This window comes from Primulina tabacum, chromosome 3, assembly GCF_025594145.1.
Source record: "Primulina tabacum isolate GXHZ01 chromosome 3, ASM2559414v2, whole genome shotgun sequence".
NCBI classification, from domain to species: domain Eukaryota; kingdom Viridiplantae; phylum Streptophyta; class Magnoliopsida; order Lamiales; family Gesneriaceae; genus Primulina; species Primulina tabacum.
In genome coordinates, this window is record NC_134552.1 from 6,437,582 (window position 1) to 6,457,888 (window position 20,307).

At 35.9% G+C, this 20,307-nt stretch overlaps 2 protein-coding genes across 2 annotated transcripts; one reads left to right on the forward strand and one right to left on the reverse strand.

Annotated features, from left to right (window-relative positions):
* Nucleotides 1-398: 398 nt before the first annotated feature.
* LOC142539675 (malate dehydrogenase, glyoxysomal-like) lies at nt 399-8,920 on the forward strand. Its single transcript, XM_075645289.1, has 9 exons — nt 399-652; nt 1,066-1,281; nt 1,733-2,047; nt 2,267-2,356; nt 2,432-2,515; nt 7,749-7,784; nt 7,901-7,990; nt 8,073-8,167; nt 8,637-8,920. The coding sequence occupies exons 1-9, from the start codon at nt 575-577 to the stop codon at nt 8,707-8,709; spliced, it is 1,077 nt and encodes a 358-aa protein (XP_075501404.1). The 5' UTR covers nt 399-574; the 3' UTR covers nt 8,710-8,920.
* Nucleotides 8,921-11,876: 2,956 nt separating this feature from the next.
* LOC142539676 (uncharacterized) lies at nt 11,877-15,741 on the reverse strand. Its single transcript, XM_075645290.1, has 2 exons — nt 13,044-15,741; nt 11,877-12,563 (listed from the first exon to the last, which is right to left on the reverse strand). Exons 1-2 carry the CDS (start codon nt 15,646-15,648, stop codon nt 12,136-12,138), a joined length of 3,033 nt encoding a protein of 1,010 aa, XP_075501405.1. The 5' UTR covers nt 15,649-15,741; the 3' UTR covers nt 11,877-12,135.
* Nucleotides 15,742-20,307: the final 4,566 nt, after the last annotated feature.

Sequence of the window (20,307 nt, forward strand, 5' to 3'; positions counted from 1 at the left end):
TAATAGATATTATAGATTCTTGAACATTAATGGGTTTAAGATTAATATGATCACGAGGCATCGTCTTGTTGGAATTATGAATTTATGAACAATGTATAATATATTAACGATATATTGATTTATAACTTTTAAATATTATCGAGACGTGTGATGTCTCATTCTTATAAAATATGAGATTATATACTAATCCACCTGCAAAGGAGATGAAAAAATATATTTATTATAATATAATTCAAGCCGTAAATCCGCAGCTAAATCGTTTTAAAAATTAAATAATTTATATGTTAGATTTTGATTAATGTAATATTTTAGTAAAACAGAAAAATAATAGCTACAGTCCACAAATTATTACAGGAAAAAATTGTCTTCTATATATTATCAAATCAAATGGTTTATATCTTCAAAGTTCAAATCCAGAACATAATCAGTTTCACGCATCCCAAGCAAAATCTTGCGTCATCGTTCTTAGATATCCAATTTCTGGGCATTTTCTACGTAGCAGTAGCTTTCATTTTTCTCTGATCGATCATCTTCCCGTAATTTGCTGCTTTTGTTTTCTGGTTCAGTCAAAATCATGGATCAGGGTTCGGATGTTCATCAACGCATTGCGAGAATATCAGCTCACCTTAATCCTCCTATGGACGAACTTCAGGTATGTGATTAACGTTTGATTTCAATTCCCTTTGATTTTTTTCAATTCGCGGGGGCTTTATTATCGATATGGCATGACTGTGGTAAGTTGAGAAGTTCTTAGTTTAATGGATTCAGTTTACTTCAATTTGTAATTTTTACGATTGACGAAGTTCTTGATCAGGTAATTTCTGATTTTTCTATGGAAAACTTGTTTGTTCTGGCTGGTTTAGGATTCTGAATTATTTTCACTTGAAAATCTTTGGGAAAAAGAAATTCTACGCCTGTATACCCTAGCATCGCTCCTTCCCAAAAAATAGAAAACAAACTTAGAATTTCTTGTTAATTTGGGTCCCAAAATACAAGAAGACGTTCATTCTGAATTTTTTATTCATCCCCGATGCTTGTTATTCATGTATGTATGTGTGCATAAAGATTAGGGGGAGTTCGAGTATAAGTCGTGTGGATTGCCGGGCAAAAGGTGGGTCTGCGGGATTCAAAGTGGCTATATTGGGGGCGGCCGGAGGCATAGGACAGCCTTTGGCAATGCTGATGAAGATGAATCCTTTGGTTTCTGTGCTTCATTTGTACGATGTAGTCAACACTCCAGGCGTAACATCAGATATCAGCCATATGGATACTGGTGCTGTGGTAATTTCAACTTTAATCTCTTTATAATTTCTGTTTCGTTTTAAGTTCCTTATGCTTAAGTAGCTGGAAGAATTCAATCTGCAGTTTTCAATTAATTTGTTATATGGTTTCAATTCACTGGTAGAATAAAAATGGTCCAATGTGATGCATTGCATATCTTTGTGCTAAAGTTTCCCATGGTGCTTCCTAGGTCTAGCATTTCCCCATTTTAACACATTTTGGATACTTTATTGGAAAAAACTCGTTCTTGATCCAGTGAAACATGTTTTTATATCTAATAAGTGAAATAAAATGTGTCAAATGACTGATTCTTGTCACTTGTCAGCATATATTTGAAATCCAAACTGGTATTGAAAACGTCATTTATGCCCTCATACATCTCTGAAGATGATCTTACCACAATGAAAAAACTAGGCTACTTGAATATGACTCTCAACTTATGGATATGTAGGTCCGCGGTTTTCTTGGTCAACAACAGTTGGAGGATGCACTAACTGGCATGGACCTTATAATCATTCCTGCTGGTGTTCCCAGGAAACCGGGAATGACAAGGGACGATCTTTTCAACATCAATGCAGGGATAGTTAAAACTCTTTGTTTGGGAATTGCTAAGTGCTGTCCAAAGGCCATTGTCAACTTAATTAGTAATCCTGTGAACTCCACAGTTCCAATTGCAGCTGAGGTTTTCAAGAAAGCTGGCACCTTTGACCCTAGACGACTACTTGGTGTCACGAAGCTTGATGTAGTCAGAGCTAATACATTTGTGGTAAGAAATTTTCTCTGTTGTCTATAGTTGAATCTAATTTCTTACCTAATTTATCCTTTATCGATCTATATGTTCTGTTAGTTGTGACTAGTTAACTGTATTGCGTGGGATTTAATTTGCATGCCCTTCACACCTTAATTCTTCGTTTTGCCTGTGAGTATATTTTCTGTTCTTTATATACTTTCCATTTTATATGGAATGGAACGTCTATGTTTGAAGGCTGAAGTTTTGGGGCTAGATCCGCGGGAGGTTGATGTCCCGGTCATAGGAGGCCACGCTGGTGTGACAATTTTACCTGTTCTCTCCCAGGTTGAACTATACAATTTCCCAATAGGATGATGCTCTTAGTGACAATTTGCCGATAAATTATATTGTGGAATGTAGGTTAAACCTTCTGTTTCTTTCACCCAAGAGGAAACCGAGCATCTGACTTCTCGCATTCAGAATGGAGGGACCGAAGTGGTTGAGGTTAGCATGTTTCTTGCTTTGAATTTCAAACTGAACACCCTTCCTTTTGCATTGATGCCATCTGGAAATCTTAGGTGGCTTTTGGCTGAACTCGATCTTTTTTAAAAAAAAAATTATCAACAAATTATTTCATGTTTTAAGTTTGCTCTATAAAGTACAAAATTATGCGATCAAATAAATTATTGATTAAGATTGGAAAATAGAATTGGAGGCTTCAAGTCAAGGATCTAATATCAAGCCCAACACCAAAGCATGATATTATAATTTCAAACCCAAGACCACTTCAGTCAACAAAAGTCTCGGCCCATATATTTAGCAAGATTTAGTGGATAGATTTCACAGCTCATTGATTTGTTAGTTTGTTATAACCTCTCAACAGTTTTCTACCACTTGTCAATAGTTCATTAGTTGTAGGAATCTATAAACATGACTGATTGTAATTATCTTATCAAGAATGAAATAAAGTTATTCGTTATTTTCTCAAACTTATCGATCCTTTAGTTTTCCAAACTTGGTATCAGAGCTTCCATGGCGGCAGCCACATCTCCGAATATTTCTGTCACTCAGTCCAACACCTTCTCCGGTGACATCATTCTAATAATCAACCCAGCAAACCAAATAAATTCTGTGAAGTTGAGTGATGATAATTTTCTTCTCTGGAATCTCCAGATTCTCGCTAGTATTCGTGGATTAGGACTAGATCCCTTCATACTCAATGATCCTCCTGTTCCTCAAAAGATTGTGATCGATGAACATGGGACCGAGATGGTCAATCCAGCTTTTATTTCTTGGTGTCGACAAGATCAATTGTTGTTCTCGTTTCTCCTTGCTTCCATGACAGAAAGTGTTCAAAGCCAAATGATTGGTTGTTTATCTTCTGTGCAGTTGTGGACGAGAGTGTCCTCTCTATTTGCCACAAGATCGAGAGCCAAAGTCATGCAATATAAACTTCAGCTTCAAACTCTAAAAAAGGGGAATCTCAGCATGAAAGATTATTTGGGGAAAATGAAAAATTTCATGGATATCTTGGCAGCCTGTGGACATCCCATCTCCGAAGAAGATCAAGTTCTATATGTTCTGGGTGGAGTCGGACTTGAATATGACTCGGTTGTAGTTCATGTTACTTCTCGAGCTGAATTTCTCACAGTTTCTGATGTTGCAGCTCTTTTAATGGCTCATGAAGGAAGGATAGAATCATACTCCTCTAACACTGAGAGCACAACTCCTTCAGTGAATGCAACTACCTTCCCTTTACAAAAGAAATCTGAGTTACCTCCTCAAACTCCTACATACTTTCATCGAGGCAGGGGTCGAGGGAGAAACTCTCGAGGTCGTGGTCGAGGGTGGAGTTACTCCTCTAACCGACCAGTGTGTCAAATATGTGGCATCACCGGGCATGTTGCTGAAAAATGTCATTATCGTTTTGACAAAGATTTCATGCCCCTTTATCGGCAGAATGGAGGATATAATTTTGTGTCTCCTCAGAATCAATCCAGTGGTCAGCCTCGAGCACAAACAAAATACCCTGTTGCAGCCTTAGCGTCCACAACCACAGGCTTATCTGCCGAAGACTGGTGGTATCCCGATTCAGGAGCTTCACATCATGTTACAAATGATCTGGGCAATCTTCCAACTGGCTCTGAGTATACTGGGACTGGTAAGATTCACATGGGAAACGGAGAAGGTTTGTTCATTTCTCATGTTGGACATTCCAATTTCTTATCCTCTTCATCACGTTCCTTTCTACTAAAAAATTTGTTACGAGTCCCACACATAACCAAGAATCTCTTGAGTGTCAGCAAGTTTGCACAAGATAATAAAGTCTTTTTTGAGTTTCATCCAACTTTCTGTTTTGTGAAGGATCTAGCAACCAATGTGGTTCTTCTCAAAGGGATTTTGCATGAAGGATTATACAAATTCAGCTTAGGAAAGCCTACATCCACCTCTGGCCCTCCTGCAACTTGTCTTCACCTTAGCCCTACTTCAATAAATTTTTCAAAAGGCTCGAGTACTACCAGCCAGCTCTCAACTCCCACCACAGGACTTTCTGGTCTTCTAAACAGCTGGCATCTTCGACTAGGACACCCTAGTATGTCTGTTGTTAAGAAAATTTTGATGCACTGTAATATTTCTATTCCAAAGAATGAAATGGTCAATTTTTGTTCAGCTTGTCCATTGGGTAAAAGCCATCAATTGCCATTTCCCTTATCAAAAACAACATTTTCTGAACCACTTGAATTAATTTATTCAGATATATGGGGACCATCTCATGAACTCTCTCGTAATGGCATTCGGTATTATGTCAGCTTTGTTGACGCATATAGTAGATACACATGGATTTATTTCCTTAAACTCGAATCAGAAGTCAGCCGAATTTTTCCTTTATTCAAATCTCAAGTTGAAACTATGTTTAACAAGAAAATTAGAACTTTACAGACAGATTCTGGGGGTGAATTTAAAGCCTTGTCATCCTTCCTTCAAACTCATGGTATAGGTCATCGTTTTTCATGTCCTTACACATCGAAACAAAATGGTGTGGTCGAACGTAAACATCGACACATTATAGAAATGGGGCTTACGCTCTTATCTCATGCATCTATGCCCTTGCACTTTTGGGCAAATGCGTTTTCCACTGCCGTTCATCTCATTAATATACTACCTACAGCTGCACTTTCTGGGGACATACCTCTTACTCGACTATATAACAAAATTCCAAATTTTTCTTCTCTAAAAATTTTTGGATGCTTGTGTTTCCCTTGTTTACGACCGTATAATCGTCATAAACTTGAGTTTAGGTCCACTCCTTGCACTTTCATAGGTTATAGCACTCAACACAAAGGGTATATATGCATCAGTTCAAATGGTCGGATATATGTCTCACGACATGTCACCTTCGATGAGTCATCATTTCCGTTTGCTTCCTCCCTTAAAACTGATTCAAAGTCCTCTGTTGAGACGTGTTCGTCTTCATCTCCTTTATTTTTGCCCAAAGTCTCTTCCCCACAGTCCTCTACTTCCCTTTTAAGTCCATCTGCTCCTACCTCTGTGTATAGTCCATTATCAAGTTCTGGTACTCTTTCTAACTCAACTCAATCTGTTGTTGCTCCTTTGAATTCTCCTGTTCATATTGAAGAAAACAGACCTCTCTCTTCTCCTGTGAATACTCATCATATGGTTACAAGGTCTAAAGCAGGTGTGTTTAAGCCAAAGGTTTTTGGTGCTTCTTTGACCTCTTCATGTGAACCTCAGAATGTAAGAGAAGCCCAGCAGCATCCTGAATGGATCAAGGCTATGAGTTCCGAATACAATGCTCTCATTCAAAACAGAACTTGTTCCTTGGTTACAGCCCCAGCTAACACTCCAATCATTGGGTGTAAATGGGTGTTTAAACTCAAGACGAATCCTGATGGTTCTATTGCTCGACACAAAGCCAGACTTGTAGCAAAAGGCTACTCGCAAACACCAGGCTTAGACTACACTGAAACATTTAGTCCAGTTGCTAAACCCACAACTATTCGCATTGTTTTAACTCTTGCTGCTTCTCGTGGCTGGAATATTAAGCAACTAGATGTAAATAATGCTTTCTTAAATGGCTCTCTTACTGAGGTTATGTTCATGCAGCAACCACCTGGATTCGAAGTTCAAAGTGGTTGTACTCCTCTTGTGTGTAGGTTACACAAAGCTCTTTGTGGGCTCAAACAAGCCCCCCGCGCCTGGTTCGAAAAATTACGAACCGTTCTTCAGCTTCTGGGGTTTATCACATCGCGCACTGATTCCTCTTTATTCATTAAAATTGCTTCTACATCTGCTATTTATATCCTTGTCTATGTTGATGACATTGTCATAACAGGAAATGATCAAGTTCAAATACAGCAGGATTATTCATGATTTGGATGCTCAATTCTCTCTCAAAGATCTTGGTAATCTGTCATATTTTCTGGGCATTGAAGTACAGAGGAATTCCAATTGTTCGTTGTTTCTTTCTCAGTCTAAATATGCACAAGATCTACTTTTGAAAACTAAGATGCATCAAGCTAATCCTTTGCCAACACCTATGTCCACGGGTGTTAAACTCTCTGTCAAGGATGGGGATCCGTTTGAAGAAGTGACTCTATACCGAAGTACTGTTGGAGCATTACAATATTTAACCATCACGAGACCAGACATTGCTTATAGCGTCAATAAAGTCTGCCAGTTTATGCACTCTCCTCTTCTCACTCATTGGAAAGCTGTAAAACGAATTCTTTGATACATCAAAGGCACTTTACATCTTGGTATTCACCTGAGTCCTTCTTCTTGTCTATCGCTCTCTGGATATTGTGATGCGGACTGGGGGAATGACCCTGATGATCGACGTTCAACCTCGGGTTTTTGTTGGTTTCTAGGTAATTCGCCAATAGCTTGGAGCTCAAAGAAACAACATGTTGTTTCTCGATCTAGTACTGAAGCCGAATATCGAAGTTTGGCTAATGCGGCTTCAGAATTACTGTGGATTCAATCATTGTTAAAAGAACTTTCAAGTACAGCAGCTTAGAGTTCCTGTTTTATGGTGTGATAACATGAGCACGATTGCTCTTAGTGCCAACCCAGTTCTTCACTCTAGAACTAAACATCTTGAGTTGGATCTTCATTTTGTTCGAGAGAAAGTGTTGTTGAAGCAGCTTAGTGTTCAATATGTTCCTTCGTTTGATCAAGTCGCAGATGCTCTTACCAAACCATTATCTGCTTATGTGTTTACTCGATTCCGTGACAAGCTCAGTGTGTGTTCTTCAACCTCCACTGAGCTTGAGGGGGCAAGTCAAGGATCTAATATCAAGCCCAACACCAAAGCATGATATTATAATTTCAAACCCAAGACCACTTCAGTCAACAAAAGTCTCGGCCCATATATTTAGCAAGATTTAGTGGATAGATTTCACAGCTCATTGATTTGTTAGTTTGTTATAACCTCTCAACAGTTTTCTACCACTTGTCAATAGTTCATTAGTTGTAGGAATCTATAAACATGACTGATTGTAATTATCTTATCAAGAATGAAATAAAGTTATTCGTTATTTTCTCAAACTTATCGATCCTTTAGTTTTCCAAACTCTTCAGACGTTGAGAATTATGTGATTCAATATTTCAATCAAGAAATTGCACACATGAAATGCCGTCAGAGGAAGTAGAGTTATGCAAGGCAAAGGCCTGCACATTGGTTTTTAAGATAAATTATGGTTTTTTTATGCAACAGGCCAAAGCTGGAGCTGGATCTGCAACGCTTTCAATGGTAGGCTCCAGTGTTTGCAATATTACCACAATTTTAACTGAATTCTACCATGAACCAGTTTTCACCGTTATTTTCTAAGCTAGTGAGCTGAATGATAACTGTGAAAAATGTTACAGGCCTATTCTGCTGTAAAATTTGCTGATGCGTGCTTGCGAGGCATGAGGGGAGATGCAGGTGTCGTTGAGTGTGCTTTTGTTTCGTCTCAGGCATGTATTTAAATACTCTAATCTGTGAAATTCACCAGTCTTTTGTATCCACTGGAATGAAACTATTCTTTTGGTCTTTCAGGTTACTGAACTTCCTTTCTTTGCTTCAAAAGTACAACTCGGGCGCAATGGAGTTGAGGCGATATACTCACTCGGTCCACTTAATGAATATGAGAGGTGTGAAAGAAAGAGCTCGTGATCTCCATTATGCATTACGAGCTTTTTTGGATAAATATTTGGTTAAACTGATTACGACACGCATATAAAATCTAAAAATATGCAAAAATTCTCTGTGAAAAGGAATCCCAGCTGTTTTCAAATCAGTGATATAGTTTCTCGGGCGTATGTATGTGTTAATTATTTTACTAGACAAACCAAGCACCAAACTGCGAAGAGCTATAGTTTCACAATCAGAAGTAAATGAAAACGGCTAGCAAGCCAATTATTCAACTATTTCATTCAAGAACTGGAAGTCGAGTTCAGCTCTAATAATCATTTGCACTTTTTTTCGAACTGAGTCCTTTTCATTTAGTTTCAGGGCTATTTGTATCGCACGTGCATCAATTGGAAATTAGCTTTAATTTACAAAACAGGAGTAGTTTCAGGCCTTCTGATGTTTTTTTTTTTTTTTTTTTTTTTTTTTCAGGGTTGGATTAGAGAAGGCAAAGAAAGAGTTGGCCTCAAGCATTGAGAAGGGCATTTCCTTTGTGAACAAGTGAGTGCCTATAGGGAAGAATTTTCCACCTTGTTAACCTTTTCTCCATACGAATAAAGCTCGAGTCGTCTGAACGAAGTCGTAAATCGTAAATGAATATGTATTTTATTCGCAGTGAAGCGTTCCTGGAAGGAAATTAAATGCTCTCTATGATTTTAATCGAGCTTGAAGTTTACAGTTATCTTTTAAAATAAAATCTGTCAAGATCTCAATAACTCATGTTCCAAATTACAGCCAGGGTCCAGCTCGATATCCTTGGATTCTAAGGCCAAATTATAGGTAGGGAAGGGAAACTATTCTTGTATTGTTGGGGTGTGACAAATAAAAAGAACAAAGGATGAGATTACATTTTTTAACATTTGACTCTCATTTATTCATGTGTGTCTGTTTACACCAATTAATGCTGGCTGAAATGTTTTTTGTTTTGATAATTAATGAATAAAGTGAAATTATAATTGATTAAACTATATCCCCACTTAATTTATTGTTTTCACCAGTCTTGCAAGTGTGACCTGCAGTACATGCCATTATCATGCATCGCATTCTACCTTTTCTTGTTGGTATTATATATATATATATATATATATATATAAAATATGAAAGTGAAAAAGTAGAATGATTCATACAAGGACATATTAGTCTTTATAAAAACGTGGAATGATTAATTGAGAGTAATTTCGTGTGAAATCAAATTAAATGTCAAAAGTGGGCCGTGATTACAAATATCATTCTCCTTTAGTTATTATTAAGAGAAAATAACAAATATGGATTATATTTAATTTATCTAAATCAAATAGTGCAATTACATAATATAAAATATCTACGTCATGAGTAGGTTTCTTGTGAGATAGTCTCACGAATCTTTATCTGTGAGACGGGTCAATCCTACTGATATTCACAATAAAAAGTAATACTCTTAGCATAAAAAGTAATATTTTTTCATGGATTACCCAAATAAGAGATATGTCTCACAAAATACGATCCATGAGACCGTCTCACACTAGTTTTGCCCTACACAATTAATTTATCGTTACACCTCCCGTTATGATTTTTTTATTTTCAGAAGTCGGCTTGGTTGCTTCAACAATTCTGGGATCTATGTTCAACGATTATTAGTTCTAGGAGCACCTTACTCGGGTTCGAACCGAAAATGTTTCTGAGCTTTAACTCGGACGAATTTTCATTAACTTATATTGAGTCGAGTTTTGACCGAACTGTTCATTGACAATTTTTACTACATTTAATAATTTATTCAAAAAATTTGGAAATGCTTGCTATCCAATCCAGAGAATGGTTGTGTTGTCAACATACACAAAAGAGAAAGGGGTCAAGAAAAGAGACAAGAACGTGGCTTCATTGCAAAAGTTGCATCCAATGTTCGACAAAATTAATTTTACATTTTGCTTTATTATTATCATTATTCTTTTTTTCAAGGAAATAAAATGAAATTATTGCCTTTTGCATTTAATTATTGATGATTCTAGGTAAAGGGATAGTAATTGATTGCAATTGGCACCATGAATTTATTACACCCAACGTCGGAGAAAATTATGTGACACATCGTATTGTCACTCTTGCTATCTTACACTTGCTTTCAAAATAAATTATTTTTTTAGGCAAAAAAATGACTGTTTATTTTAAGTTTTTTAACTAGATAAATGTAATATTTTTTCCACATTAAAATATATATGTATAATCGATGATATTTATGTTTGTTATTTGATAATTAAATTTCTATGATTTTCATTTATAAATAAAATTAAACAATAATAGATTATATTTATAATGTCTCATTTACATTAAATTCTCGATGAAAAATTTTGATGTTACAATTAAATTTATTAATTATTTGAGTACTTTAAAAAAATCAGTAATCAAATTAAGAGGTTTTTATAATCAAACTTAGATATAATAAATATAGATTTAGGGGAAAAAGCGTATATTTTGAGATGATAGAATTTTAAATAATAATTAAATAAATAAACATGGTGAAATCACATCCGTCCAATCAATCAACCAGGTACACTCTCAGGCATAAAACTGCCACCAAGATGCATCGATGGTTATGGGCCTGCCAAATCAGCAGATTATTGGCCTTTTGTCAAATCATATCATTCACCGACTGAAATCACTATGATTACTCAATGAATTAAGAACTGATTGATGGAATTATTTCGCAAAGCTAAAAACTAAATAAATTTTTAAATCATATATTTATCCTTTTTTTAGGAGAGTATATAATTCTTTTTAACAGAGCAATAATTGCTCCCTGTGCGAACTGTGATATAATATTTGAAATATGAGTAAGTCTCTTGTGAGATGATCTCACGAATCTTTATCTGTGAGACGAATCAACTCTACCGATATTTATAATAAAAAGTAATATTTTTAGCATAAAAATTAATATTTTTCATAGATAACTCAAATAAGAGATCCGTCTCATAAAATATGATCCATGAGACCGTCTCACACAAATTTTTGCTTTGAAATTTTGGGATGCAAGTGTAGCTTCACTCCAATCAATGGAGCCTTTGTTTAAAGCTATGAATTCTTGAGAGGCACATGTTCGAATACACCAATTTGAAGAAATTTTCCCGGAAATAAAACCAAATGGACAAAATTATAAATGGTCCATTCCTTTTGTCCTAAGGTTAATATTTTGATATTTTATATGTTGACAATAATTATTAATTACTACCACAGAGAGATCTCTTGACTTCACTTTAAGAAGAGTTAATGTCATGGACTCGTGCTTCTTCACTTGCATTCATTTCTCAACTTGCAGCATTCATTTCTCATTATGAATCCTGATTCTTTGCAAAAACGCATTGTGGTTTTCAAGTGAATCCCACGCCTCTTTTCTTGGTAATTGGAACAAATTGCACATTGCTCAATATAAGTCAGTCTCCCTTTTCTAGGCTAATTGTTCATTTTTAAACACACGTATCTATAAACCAAACACCTATAATAATGATGATCGTATTAAATGATGATATTTTACATATATAAAAACCATCCCCCCCCTCTCTCTCTCTCTATATATATATATATGGTTTTTGGTTGAGTCTAGTAATTTCTATAGCTAACATGGTGAGTGATGGGATATGGGCCATTGATATTTCATTTGTCACCCACTTTGCAAAATAAGAGAGCAAATTAAGTACAGGGCAGTAAAGATAATTTAGGCTTGATTTGGAAAAGGCCCACCACTGATATTTTTTGTACATAAATTATGAAAAGGAGGACATTACCACCAAAATCATGACATTAAAGTAAATGCTATCATGCTAGTACCCAAACCTTCGAGGAAAACAAGAAAAATTGATAAACTTAGGAAATAAACAAAACCCCAAAATTTGAAGCTACTCCAATTTGAAAATGGCCAAGAGGGAAAGAAATTATCACTTGCAAATCCGTTAGAGAGCAAGCGTCATATGCTGAGAAGATCTGGTGGTGGTGATTGAGTTGGCTGAGGTTCATGGCTCTTTGTGTCAGCCGGGTCGGATTCGACACCTGATGCCTCATCCCCGAGCTTGGAGCTAGGCGACTTTGGAAGCTCGGTGAGTATTTGCACCACCTCTCGCATGGTGGGGCGCTCAACTGCCTGTTCTTCCACGCAAAGCATGGCTACGTAGAAAACATGCATCACCTCGTGGAGGGGGACAGTCGGGAGTCTTGTATCCAGAATTTTGAGTACTCCTTCCTTGTTTCCATTAGTCGTTTTTCTTACCCATTGAACAATGTCTACTCCATCGCCGAACTCCCCCACCGGCTTTCTTCCGGATACAAGTTCCAAGAGAACTACACCGAAGCTGTATACATCGCTCTTCTCGTCGACCTTGAGTGTGTATGCATACTCTAAAATATCAAGATATTAATTAATCTACCAAGATTATTAAACACAAACGAGGCCAGAAATTTAGTAGCACTTAGATAGGGACGTAAATTATATGGCGGGAAATTTAGCCAGAGAGTTTGCAATTCAAGGATGCTATAAAATTTGTAAATTTTCCAACCAAAATAGAACCTAAGTTGTTTACTGTCATTTTCTTGGTGACCATCCTGTCATTAATATTTTTCAGTCAAAGTAGACTCATTAATATACATCTCAAACTATTTTTCCAAAGGTGGTTGAATACATACCACATTGAAAGAGACTGAAATCATATTAGTATCATGTTAAATGAATCCCCATAAAGCCATAAGTCAATTCAGACCATAATGACTTACTAATAGATCCCAACTTAAGATTGTAACCACACAAAAAACGTTAGAATCAATACATCATTAACAAGAGCCATAATATCAGTAATTACTTAGTTTGAATTGTATTAATACCTGGAGCAATATATCCATAAGAGCCAGCAATAGCTGACATGCACTCGGAAGATCCAGAATCTTGCAAGAACTTGGCTAGTCCAAAATCAGCTACATGGGCTTCGAAATTGGAATCAAGAAGGATATTGTTCGATTTAACATCGCGGTGAATAATCAAAGGTGAGCAGTCATGATGAAGATAGCAGAGGCCCTTTGCAGCCTCCACCGCTATCGTATACCGTGTATCCCAAAGTAAATGACCTCCTTTCTTGCCATGAAGCACTTCCCCCAAGCTTCCATTAGGCATGTACTCGTAAACCAAAAGATTAGTTTCATGATTCGAACAGAACCCCAACAATCTAACTATGTGCCTATGCCTGATTCTCCCTAGAGTCTGTATCTCAGCATTGAACCCATGATCATGGGACGAACCACGACTCATAACGGGCAATCTTTTGACAGCCACCTGTTCGCCATCGGGCATGACTCCCTTGTAAACTATTCCGGCACCACCCTTCCCGATTATATTATCTTCTTTCAGACAATCTAAGACATCATCACAACTGAAATCCAATCTTTGGAAGGCGGTAAGCTTCCAGGCACGCGAGTCGCTCGCTTTCTTTAAGGATCGAGCCTTAACTATAGCTGCCACGGCAAATATAATGGAACAGACTAGCAATCCGATAACAAGTAAAAGCTTCATGGATGGAGACAAAGTCCCTTTCTCATGAGGTCTTTCAACCCCATCAGAAACACCACCTTTACAAGGCCCCCGATAGTGTCCGCAAAGATTGGGATTGCCCAAAAACGAAGTGTAGTTAAAGTAACTAAACTGACCAGTATTGGGAACCAAACCAGACAGATTATTATACGAAAAATCAACAGATGTTAAGCTCTGCATACTAGCAATTGAAGAGGGGATGCTGCCCACCAATTTGTTTCGAGAAAAATTCAAGTAGTTCAAAATCCTCATACCAGTTATCTCATCCGGAATCTCACCGGAGATTTGATTCCGGCTAAGATCAACGAAAGTTAGCAGCTTGCACGAGCTTATCTCAGGCGAAATTGGGCCTGTAAATTCGTTGTGGCTGAAATCCAATTTTGAAAGCTGCTGTAACTTCCCTATGTCAGATGGTATGCTCCCTGAGAAAGTATTACCATCGAGCAGAAGCTTCTGTACAGCCACAAAATTACCAATACTCGGTGGCAACGGCCCGGTTAGATGATTGTTGGAAAGACTAATCTGGCCCAGAGTAGTGGATGTCACATTAGTCTCTGGAAATGAACCAGAGAGGAGATTATTCTGCAGCTCGATTTGAGTTAGCTGAGGCAAACTTAACAGCCCTTTCGGAATGGAGCCATTGAGAAAGTTGTCGCCCATGCGTACCCGATTCAATGAGTCGCACTGACCTAATGATTCAGGAATCGGGCCAAACAAGGAGTTTCCAAGAGTAATCAACGTGTGTAGCTGTTTACCATTACACAAGTTCAATGGTAAGTTTCCGGTCAACTTGTTTGAACTAACATCTACTTCTTGCAGATTACCATTAATCCCAAGATTCTGGGGAATACTTCCCGTGAAATTGTTCTCCCACAACTGCAACACCTGAAGCTCCGGTAACTCGCAGATGAAATCAGGAATAGAGCCGGTGAGCTTATTCCTGAAAAGGTTTAAGAGGGTCAAGTTTTTAAGCTGCGAAAATGAGAGTGGTATCTCGCCAGAGAAAACGTTGTTTGAAAGATCCATGGATTTCAGACTTTTCAGGTTCCCAAGCTCCGAAGTCAAAGGCCCGGAAAACCCATTCACCTGGAGAAAAAGGGTGTCCAAAGTCAGTAAATTTCCAATCTCCGCCGGAATCTCACCGGAAAGCCCACAGTTAGCAGCATCAAACCGTATCAAGTTGGACAAATTCCCAATCTCTTTCGGTATCCCACCTGAAAACGTGTTGAAATACCCAATGTACAGCTCTTTCAGCTGAGACATTTTCCCTAACTCAGGTGGAACACTCCCCGTTAATTCATTCCCCGAAACGGCGAGGTATTCCAGATGTGGAAAAGAACCAAACTCCGGTGGAATTTCCCCAGTAAAGAAGTTTCCTCCAAGATGTAAATGGCGGAGTTCGGTAAGTAAAAAGGCTTGCGAAGGGAAGTCCCCCGTCATGTTATTGTTATAAAGGTCGAGGACCTGGAGATTTTTCAGACCGTATAGCTGAGTAGGAAAGCTGTCACTGAAGACATTGTTAGAGAGATTAAGATAACGCAGGCTAACAATGTCACCGATTTGTGGAGGAACTGGACCGAATAGGCCGTTAGCGGCAACAGAGAGGTTATAGAGAAACCGCAGTTTGCCCACGTCGGCTGAAAGCGTGCCGACAAGGCTGAGATTCGATATGTCGAGGGCAGTCACTCGACGGGTGGAGGAGTCGCAGGTGACACCCTTCCATGTGCAGTGGCTGGTGGTGGCGTTCCATGAGGCTAAGGCGGATTGTGGGTCTTCGGTGATCGAAGCTTTTATGGAGAGGAGAACGCGGTACCCCGGCAACCTCGGCCTCCTAGAGGCGGCGGAGTGGAGGATATAGAGATGGAGATGGAGGAGGAGGAGGAAGAAGAGTAGGAGGAAACGCATTTTGTGTGTTGTGTCTCAGCCTTTGAATGTTGTCGTTTTACTCAGTGTTACTTTAGGGAGTGGAGCTGGAGGAGGATGAGAACATGGGCGGGGGGGGGGGGGGGGGGGGGTTTGGTTTTAGATTTAACCATTTCTAAGCTTTAAATAAAGTTTTTCTTTTTAATTTACTATATATATATATATTTTTAATTGCTGATATCATGTGGCTACTTAGTGTATATATATATTTTTAATTGCAGAAATCATGTGTCCACTTAATATAAAAAAATATTATTTTTTATGCTAAGAGTATTAATTTTTATTATGAATATCGATAAAGTTGACTCGTCTCATAGATATAGATTCGTGAGACCGTCTTACAAAAGACTTACTCATTTAATATAAGCTAGCAACAACTCAACACAATCTTTCAAAGAAGTGAGCTTCCACCCAACACAAACCCCGGTTAGACCTAGTCACGGGTCGAGTCCGAGTTTGATTCCCTTGATCTTTAATTTTTGAAAAATAAAATAAAATAACATGTTTTAAAAAATAAAAAGGGCATGTATAAAAAATTTGAAAAAAACATGTAAAAGACGAGTGAAAACACTCATAATTACCATGTATACAAATATATTAAACAAAAAATTTATAAAAAAAGGCCAATATTAAATTTTGATGTCTTGGTCTTTCTTGTCTATATTCATTGATTATCGCAAAATAATATTATTAGTATCTGCATTTTTTTTAAATTTTCTTGCGCATACTTTATCAATTTAAATTCCTAAATATAGGTTATCGATGCAGAATAAGACGTTGATCTATTTTATTTCAAACAAATGAAAAACATATCATCATTCATCAACACGTCGGTTAGACGAGTTCTAGATCTGAAACTCGTAACCGGCTCCCATATAAGCGGTTACGATCAAGGTTCTAGGTCAAAGACCCTGACCCAGTAGACCAATCCGTTGACAACAGGCATGGTCCGGTTCGGGTCCATGTCAAACCCAAACCATAGCCAAGTCTAACACCGATAAATTTGATCTTATTACAGTTTTTATATATTTTTTATAGTTGGAAAAGAAGCTTAAAACAATCGGGTTTTAAACTAGATATCGCATCCCAAACTCGAGACATCTGTATCATGTAAACTATTATGGCAAAAATTTGGGATGAGACAGTCTCACAGGTCATATTTTGTGAGACAGATCTCTTATTTGGGTCATCTATGAAAAAATATTACTTTTTATTCTAAGAGTATTACCTTTTATTGTGAATATCGGTAGGATTGACACGTCTCACGGATAAAGATTCGTGAGACCGTCTCACAATAGACCTACTCAATTATGAGTATAACTTGCAATGTGTCAATATGATTCAAACCATGCGCTCACACAAATCTCCTCATGATTTACCATGTGTCGTGTAGTTATTATTACCTATTGGTTAATCTTATATTCTAAATTATAATAATCTACCAAAAAAAGTACACTAATTATTATGAATTATGTAAATTTTTCACAAAACTTGGTATATAATATTTTTTATGGAGAAATGGTGCTTTGTTTTGTAAAATATAAAATTATAATTGTAGTGACAAAAAGGGCTTCTTTTTCTTTTTTTTTTTTCTTTTTTTTTTTTTTTTAACATTAGTTTGTCTTTTACACAGGACTGTGGTTCGGGGAATATTAGGGCAAGAAGATTTTGAATATCTGGCGTACATTCAGGAAAAAGATTGAACGAATTTTCATTATCTGAAGTTTGTCTAGGGAATCATCTTTTTGTTCTTTGTATTTTTGCTTTCTTCATTTTATAAATAATAATAGAATTATGATCATACGATTATATTTTTACATAATTTGTACATATATAGGAAAACCATATTTACATTCTATTATTTGTCAAATGTACTTCACATTTATTTTTTAGTATAATTAGATAATAATATCATTATAAATAATTTTTTTATACATTTATTAGTAGTCTTGGTTCCTAATATATATTATCAAGAACTTTAGTTATTCAAAAAATTATAACTGAAATTTTAATTATCCATAAATATGAAAATATGTGTGAAATAAAATAAAAAAAAATTACTAATTAAACTAATTTTTATTATCTCGTCTTAATTTATTTTTTATTTCAAAATTTTCCTATCAAGTGATGCTTTATTCTTATTATTAATTTTTTTTTTATATTTCATCCCATGCCTTTTAAAAATTTGGCTGTACAAGAAAATGATCTATACAAAATTTTTTGTTGAAGAATGAGATAATACACAAAAAAAATAGCTGCATTATGCACTGTCACAAGAGTAATAAAATAAAGTTGTGTCTTAGTTAATAACTATGAATTTAGTCTATTGGTTAGCGTTTGATCATAACAGAATTATATTTTTAAAAAGTTAATTCTAAATTACATTATTTTAAATGATTACATTGATCATATCATTTCATTTAATTTCGATTGTTGTCATAGGTTTTGTGTAATGTTTACATATTTATTTATCTGTACTCCCTGAATATTAAATAAGATATAATTTTTTATATAATATTATGCTTTTAACTTTTTAGTGAAGAATGTTATCGTGATTTTTTGGTATATTATTTGTTCATGCATCGATATTATTATTATTATTATTATTATTATTTAAACTTTAATATAAATATTTTTTAAAATGTTCCAAAATAATTTAATTTTTAACAAGTGTGTCGCCCAAGGCACAAGGAACATGATGATTTGACGTCGTCTTCACCTTCCTCTGGCTTATCCTCGGCAATCTATTCAGGGTTTTAAACTCAACCATGACAACTAAACACGAGAATTGCGCTCGTTGCGGGACTTAACCCAACACCTTACGGCACGAGCTGACAGCCATGCACTACCTATGTTTGCGTTTCCGAAGGACCCTCTCTTTCAAGAGGATTGGCGGCATGTCAAGCCGTTCTTTGCTTTGCATCGAATTAAACCACATGCTCCACCGATTCTGCAGGGCCCCCGTCAATTTCTTTGATTCTATCTATCTCTAATATGTTCGGATTTTTCAAAACTCCAGGTCAATTTGCAAATAATTGTTTACCAAGATCTTAAATAAAAATACTTAATAGCAATATCATCGTAATACATTTATACAAAGCTTCTATCCCGAACACACACAATGAAACCATATACAGTCAAGTCGACGGCTTTCCGAGGTCCCTAATTTGTCAAAATTTTCATCTAATAAATTATTATTTTTTGAAAATTATTTATTTATTATTTAAAATTTTGATATACAAATAAAATATGATTTTTTAACACATTTTTCTATTCTTTTTATTAGTGATATTTATACTCAATCAATATATCAAATACAATGGTAAATAATCTAATTTGATGGTGTGATTGTTATCCATATTTGAATATGATATAAAACGATATATTTTTTTAATAACAATTAAATATATGCATTATATCAAAAATTTAAGTAGTTTAAACATTCATAATTTTAATACTTCATGTATCGCACAAGTGAGATACTACTAAATAACTAATGTCCGAAATAAGGATGACAACGAGGTAGGGCTGGACGTGAACGAGTTTGCCATCCTCATCTTTGTCCTCGAATTCCGTACCTGCCTGATCCCCGAACACGAGCCGCAATGATCAAATCCCTATCTTCGTTTCAAAAACATTAATGATGTGGGGTGGTCACGTGTTAAGGGAATCCTCGAATTCAAACTTATTATTATTATTATTATATTATCATATTTGAATACGATCTTAAACGCGAAAAAATAAAAAATCTCCGTCTTCATTTCAGGTTTTCTTTACTGGCTCGAGCTCGTGGAGAAAATTCTCATGTCTAGCTTAAAAAGTTACTCTTGAGATAGTTGAATACTGAAAATACTTGTTGGAAGGTTGTCGAAATATACCAAGTAAACTGGTAATAAATAAATCCAAGAAAACTCTGAAACATTTAAAACCTATGTACATTAATTTTTTAAGAAAACATACATGTATTATTTTATGAAAATTAGAAAATTGAATTCCAGATTGTATTAATATTTTAAACAATTTTTTTAATAAAAGAATTGATTTGTTTTTTTGATAAAGTTCACCGGTCAAACAAAGGTTGACTGAAGTGGATATGCATGAGTGATGCCGCTTTTACAGCACCAAATTTAAACTTTTAAAATTTGCAGTTATTAGCCGTATTATCAATTTACCCCCTTTGATTACTTCCAATGAAAAGACAATAATGACCTCATTGCTCCATCCAATTCGTGGCATGATATACGGGACCAAGCAAGCGAACGACAGACTGAGAGTGAGAACTGAACTACTTTTTTGCCTAATAAGTGCGAAGCCAAGAAAATGACTAATCAATCCCTCTCAGAAAGCGTCTCTATTATTTATGTCAATATGAACCTAGGTCACATATTTAGTTATTATCATTGGTTTTTATCAAATCGGACCGAAATGTAAAACCAAATCGAACCGAACGGTATGATTTTTGAATCGATTTTCAATCAATGGCAATTATAATTAGTTTTAAAATCATTAAAAATTGATTTGGTCCAAGTTTTAAATAAAATAAATCGAAATAAACCCATTACATTGATATAAAAAAATTCATGTAATAAAATCTGTTAATTTATTTAAAAAAAACACTTTTTTTTAATATAGAAATATTTT

Excerpts from the sequence above, each read along its gene's own strand:
- LOC142539676 (XM_075645290.1), bottom strand. The coding sequence starts at position 15,648 with ATGCGTTTCCTCCTACTCTTCTTCCTCCTCCTCCTCCATCTCCATCTC. Across the intron at positions 12,564-13,043 it reads TTATGGATATATTGCTCCAG|AGTATGCATACACACTCAAG; the intron begins GTATTAATACAA and ends TTGATATTTTAG.
- LOC142539675 (XM_075645289.1), top strand. The coding sequence starts at position 575 with ATGGATCAGGGTTCGGATGTTCATCAACGCATTGCGAGAATATCAGCT. Across the intron at positions 7,991-8,072 it reads GTGCTTTTGTTTCGTCTCAG|GTTACTGAACTTCCTTTCTT; the intron begins GCATGTATTTAA and ends TTGGTCTTTCAG. Across the intron at positions 8,168-8,636 it reads CCACTTAATGAATATGAGAG|GGTTGGATTAGAGAAGGCAA; the intron begins GTGTGAAAGAAA and ends TTTTTTTTTCAG.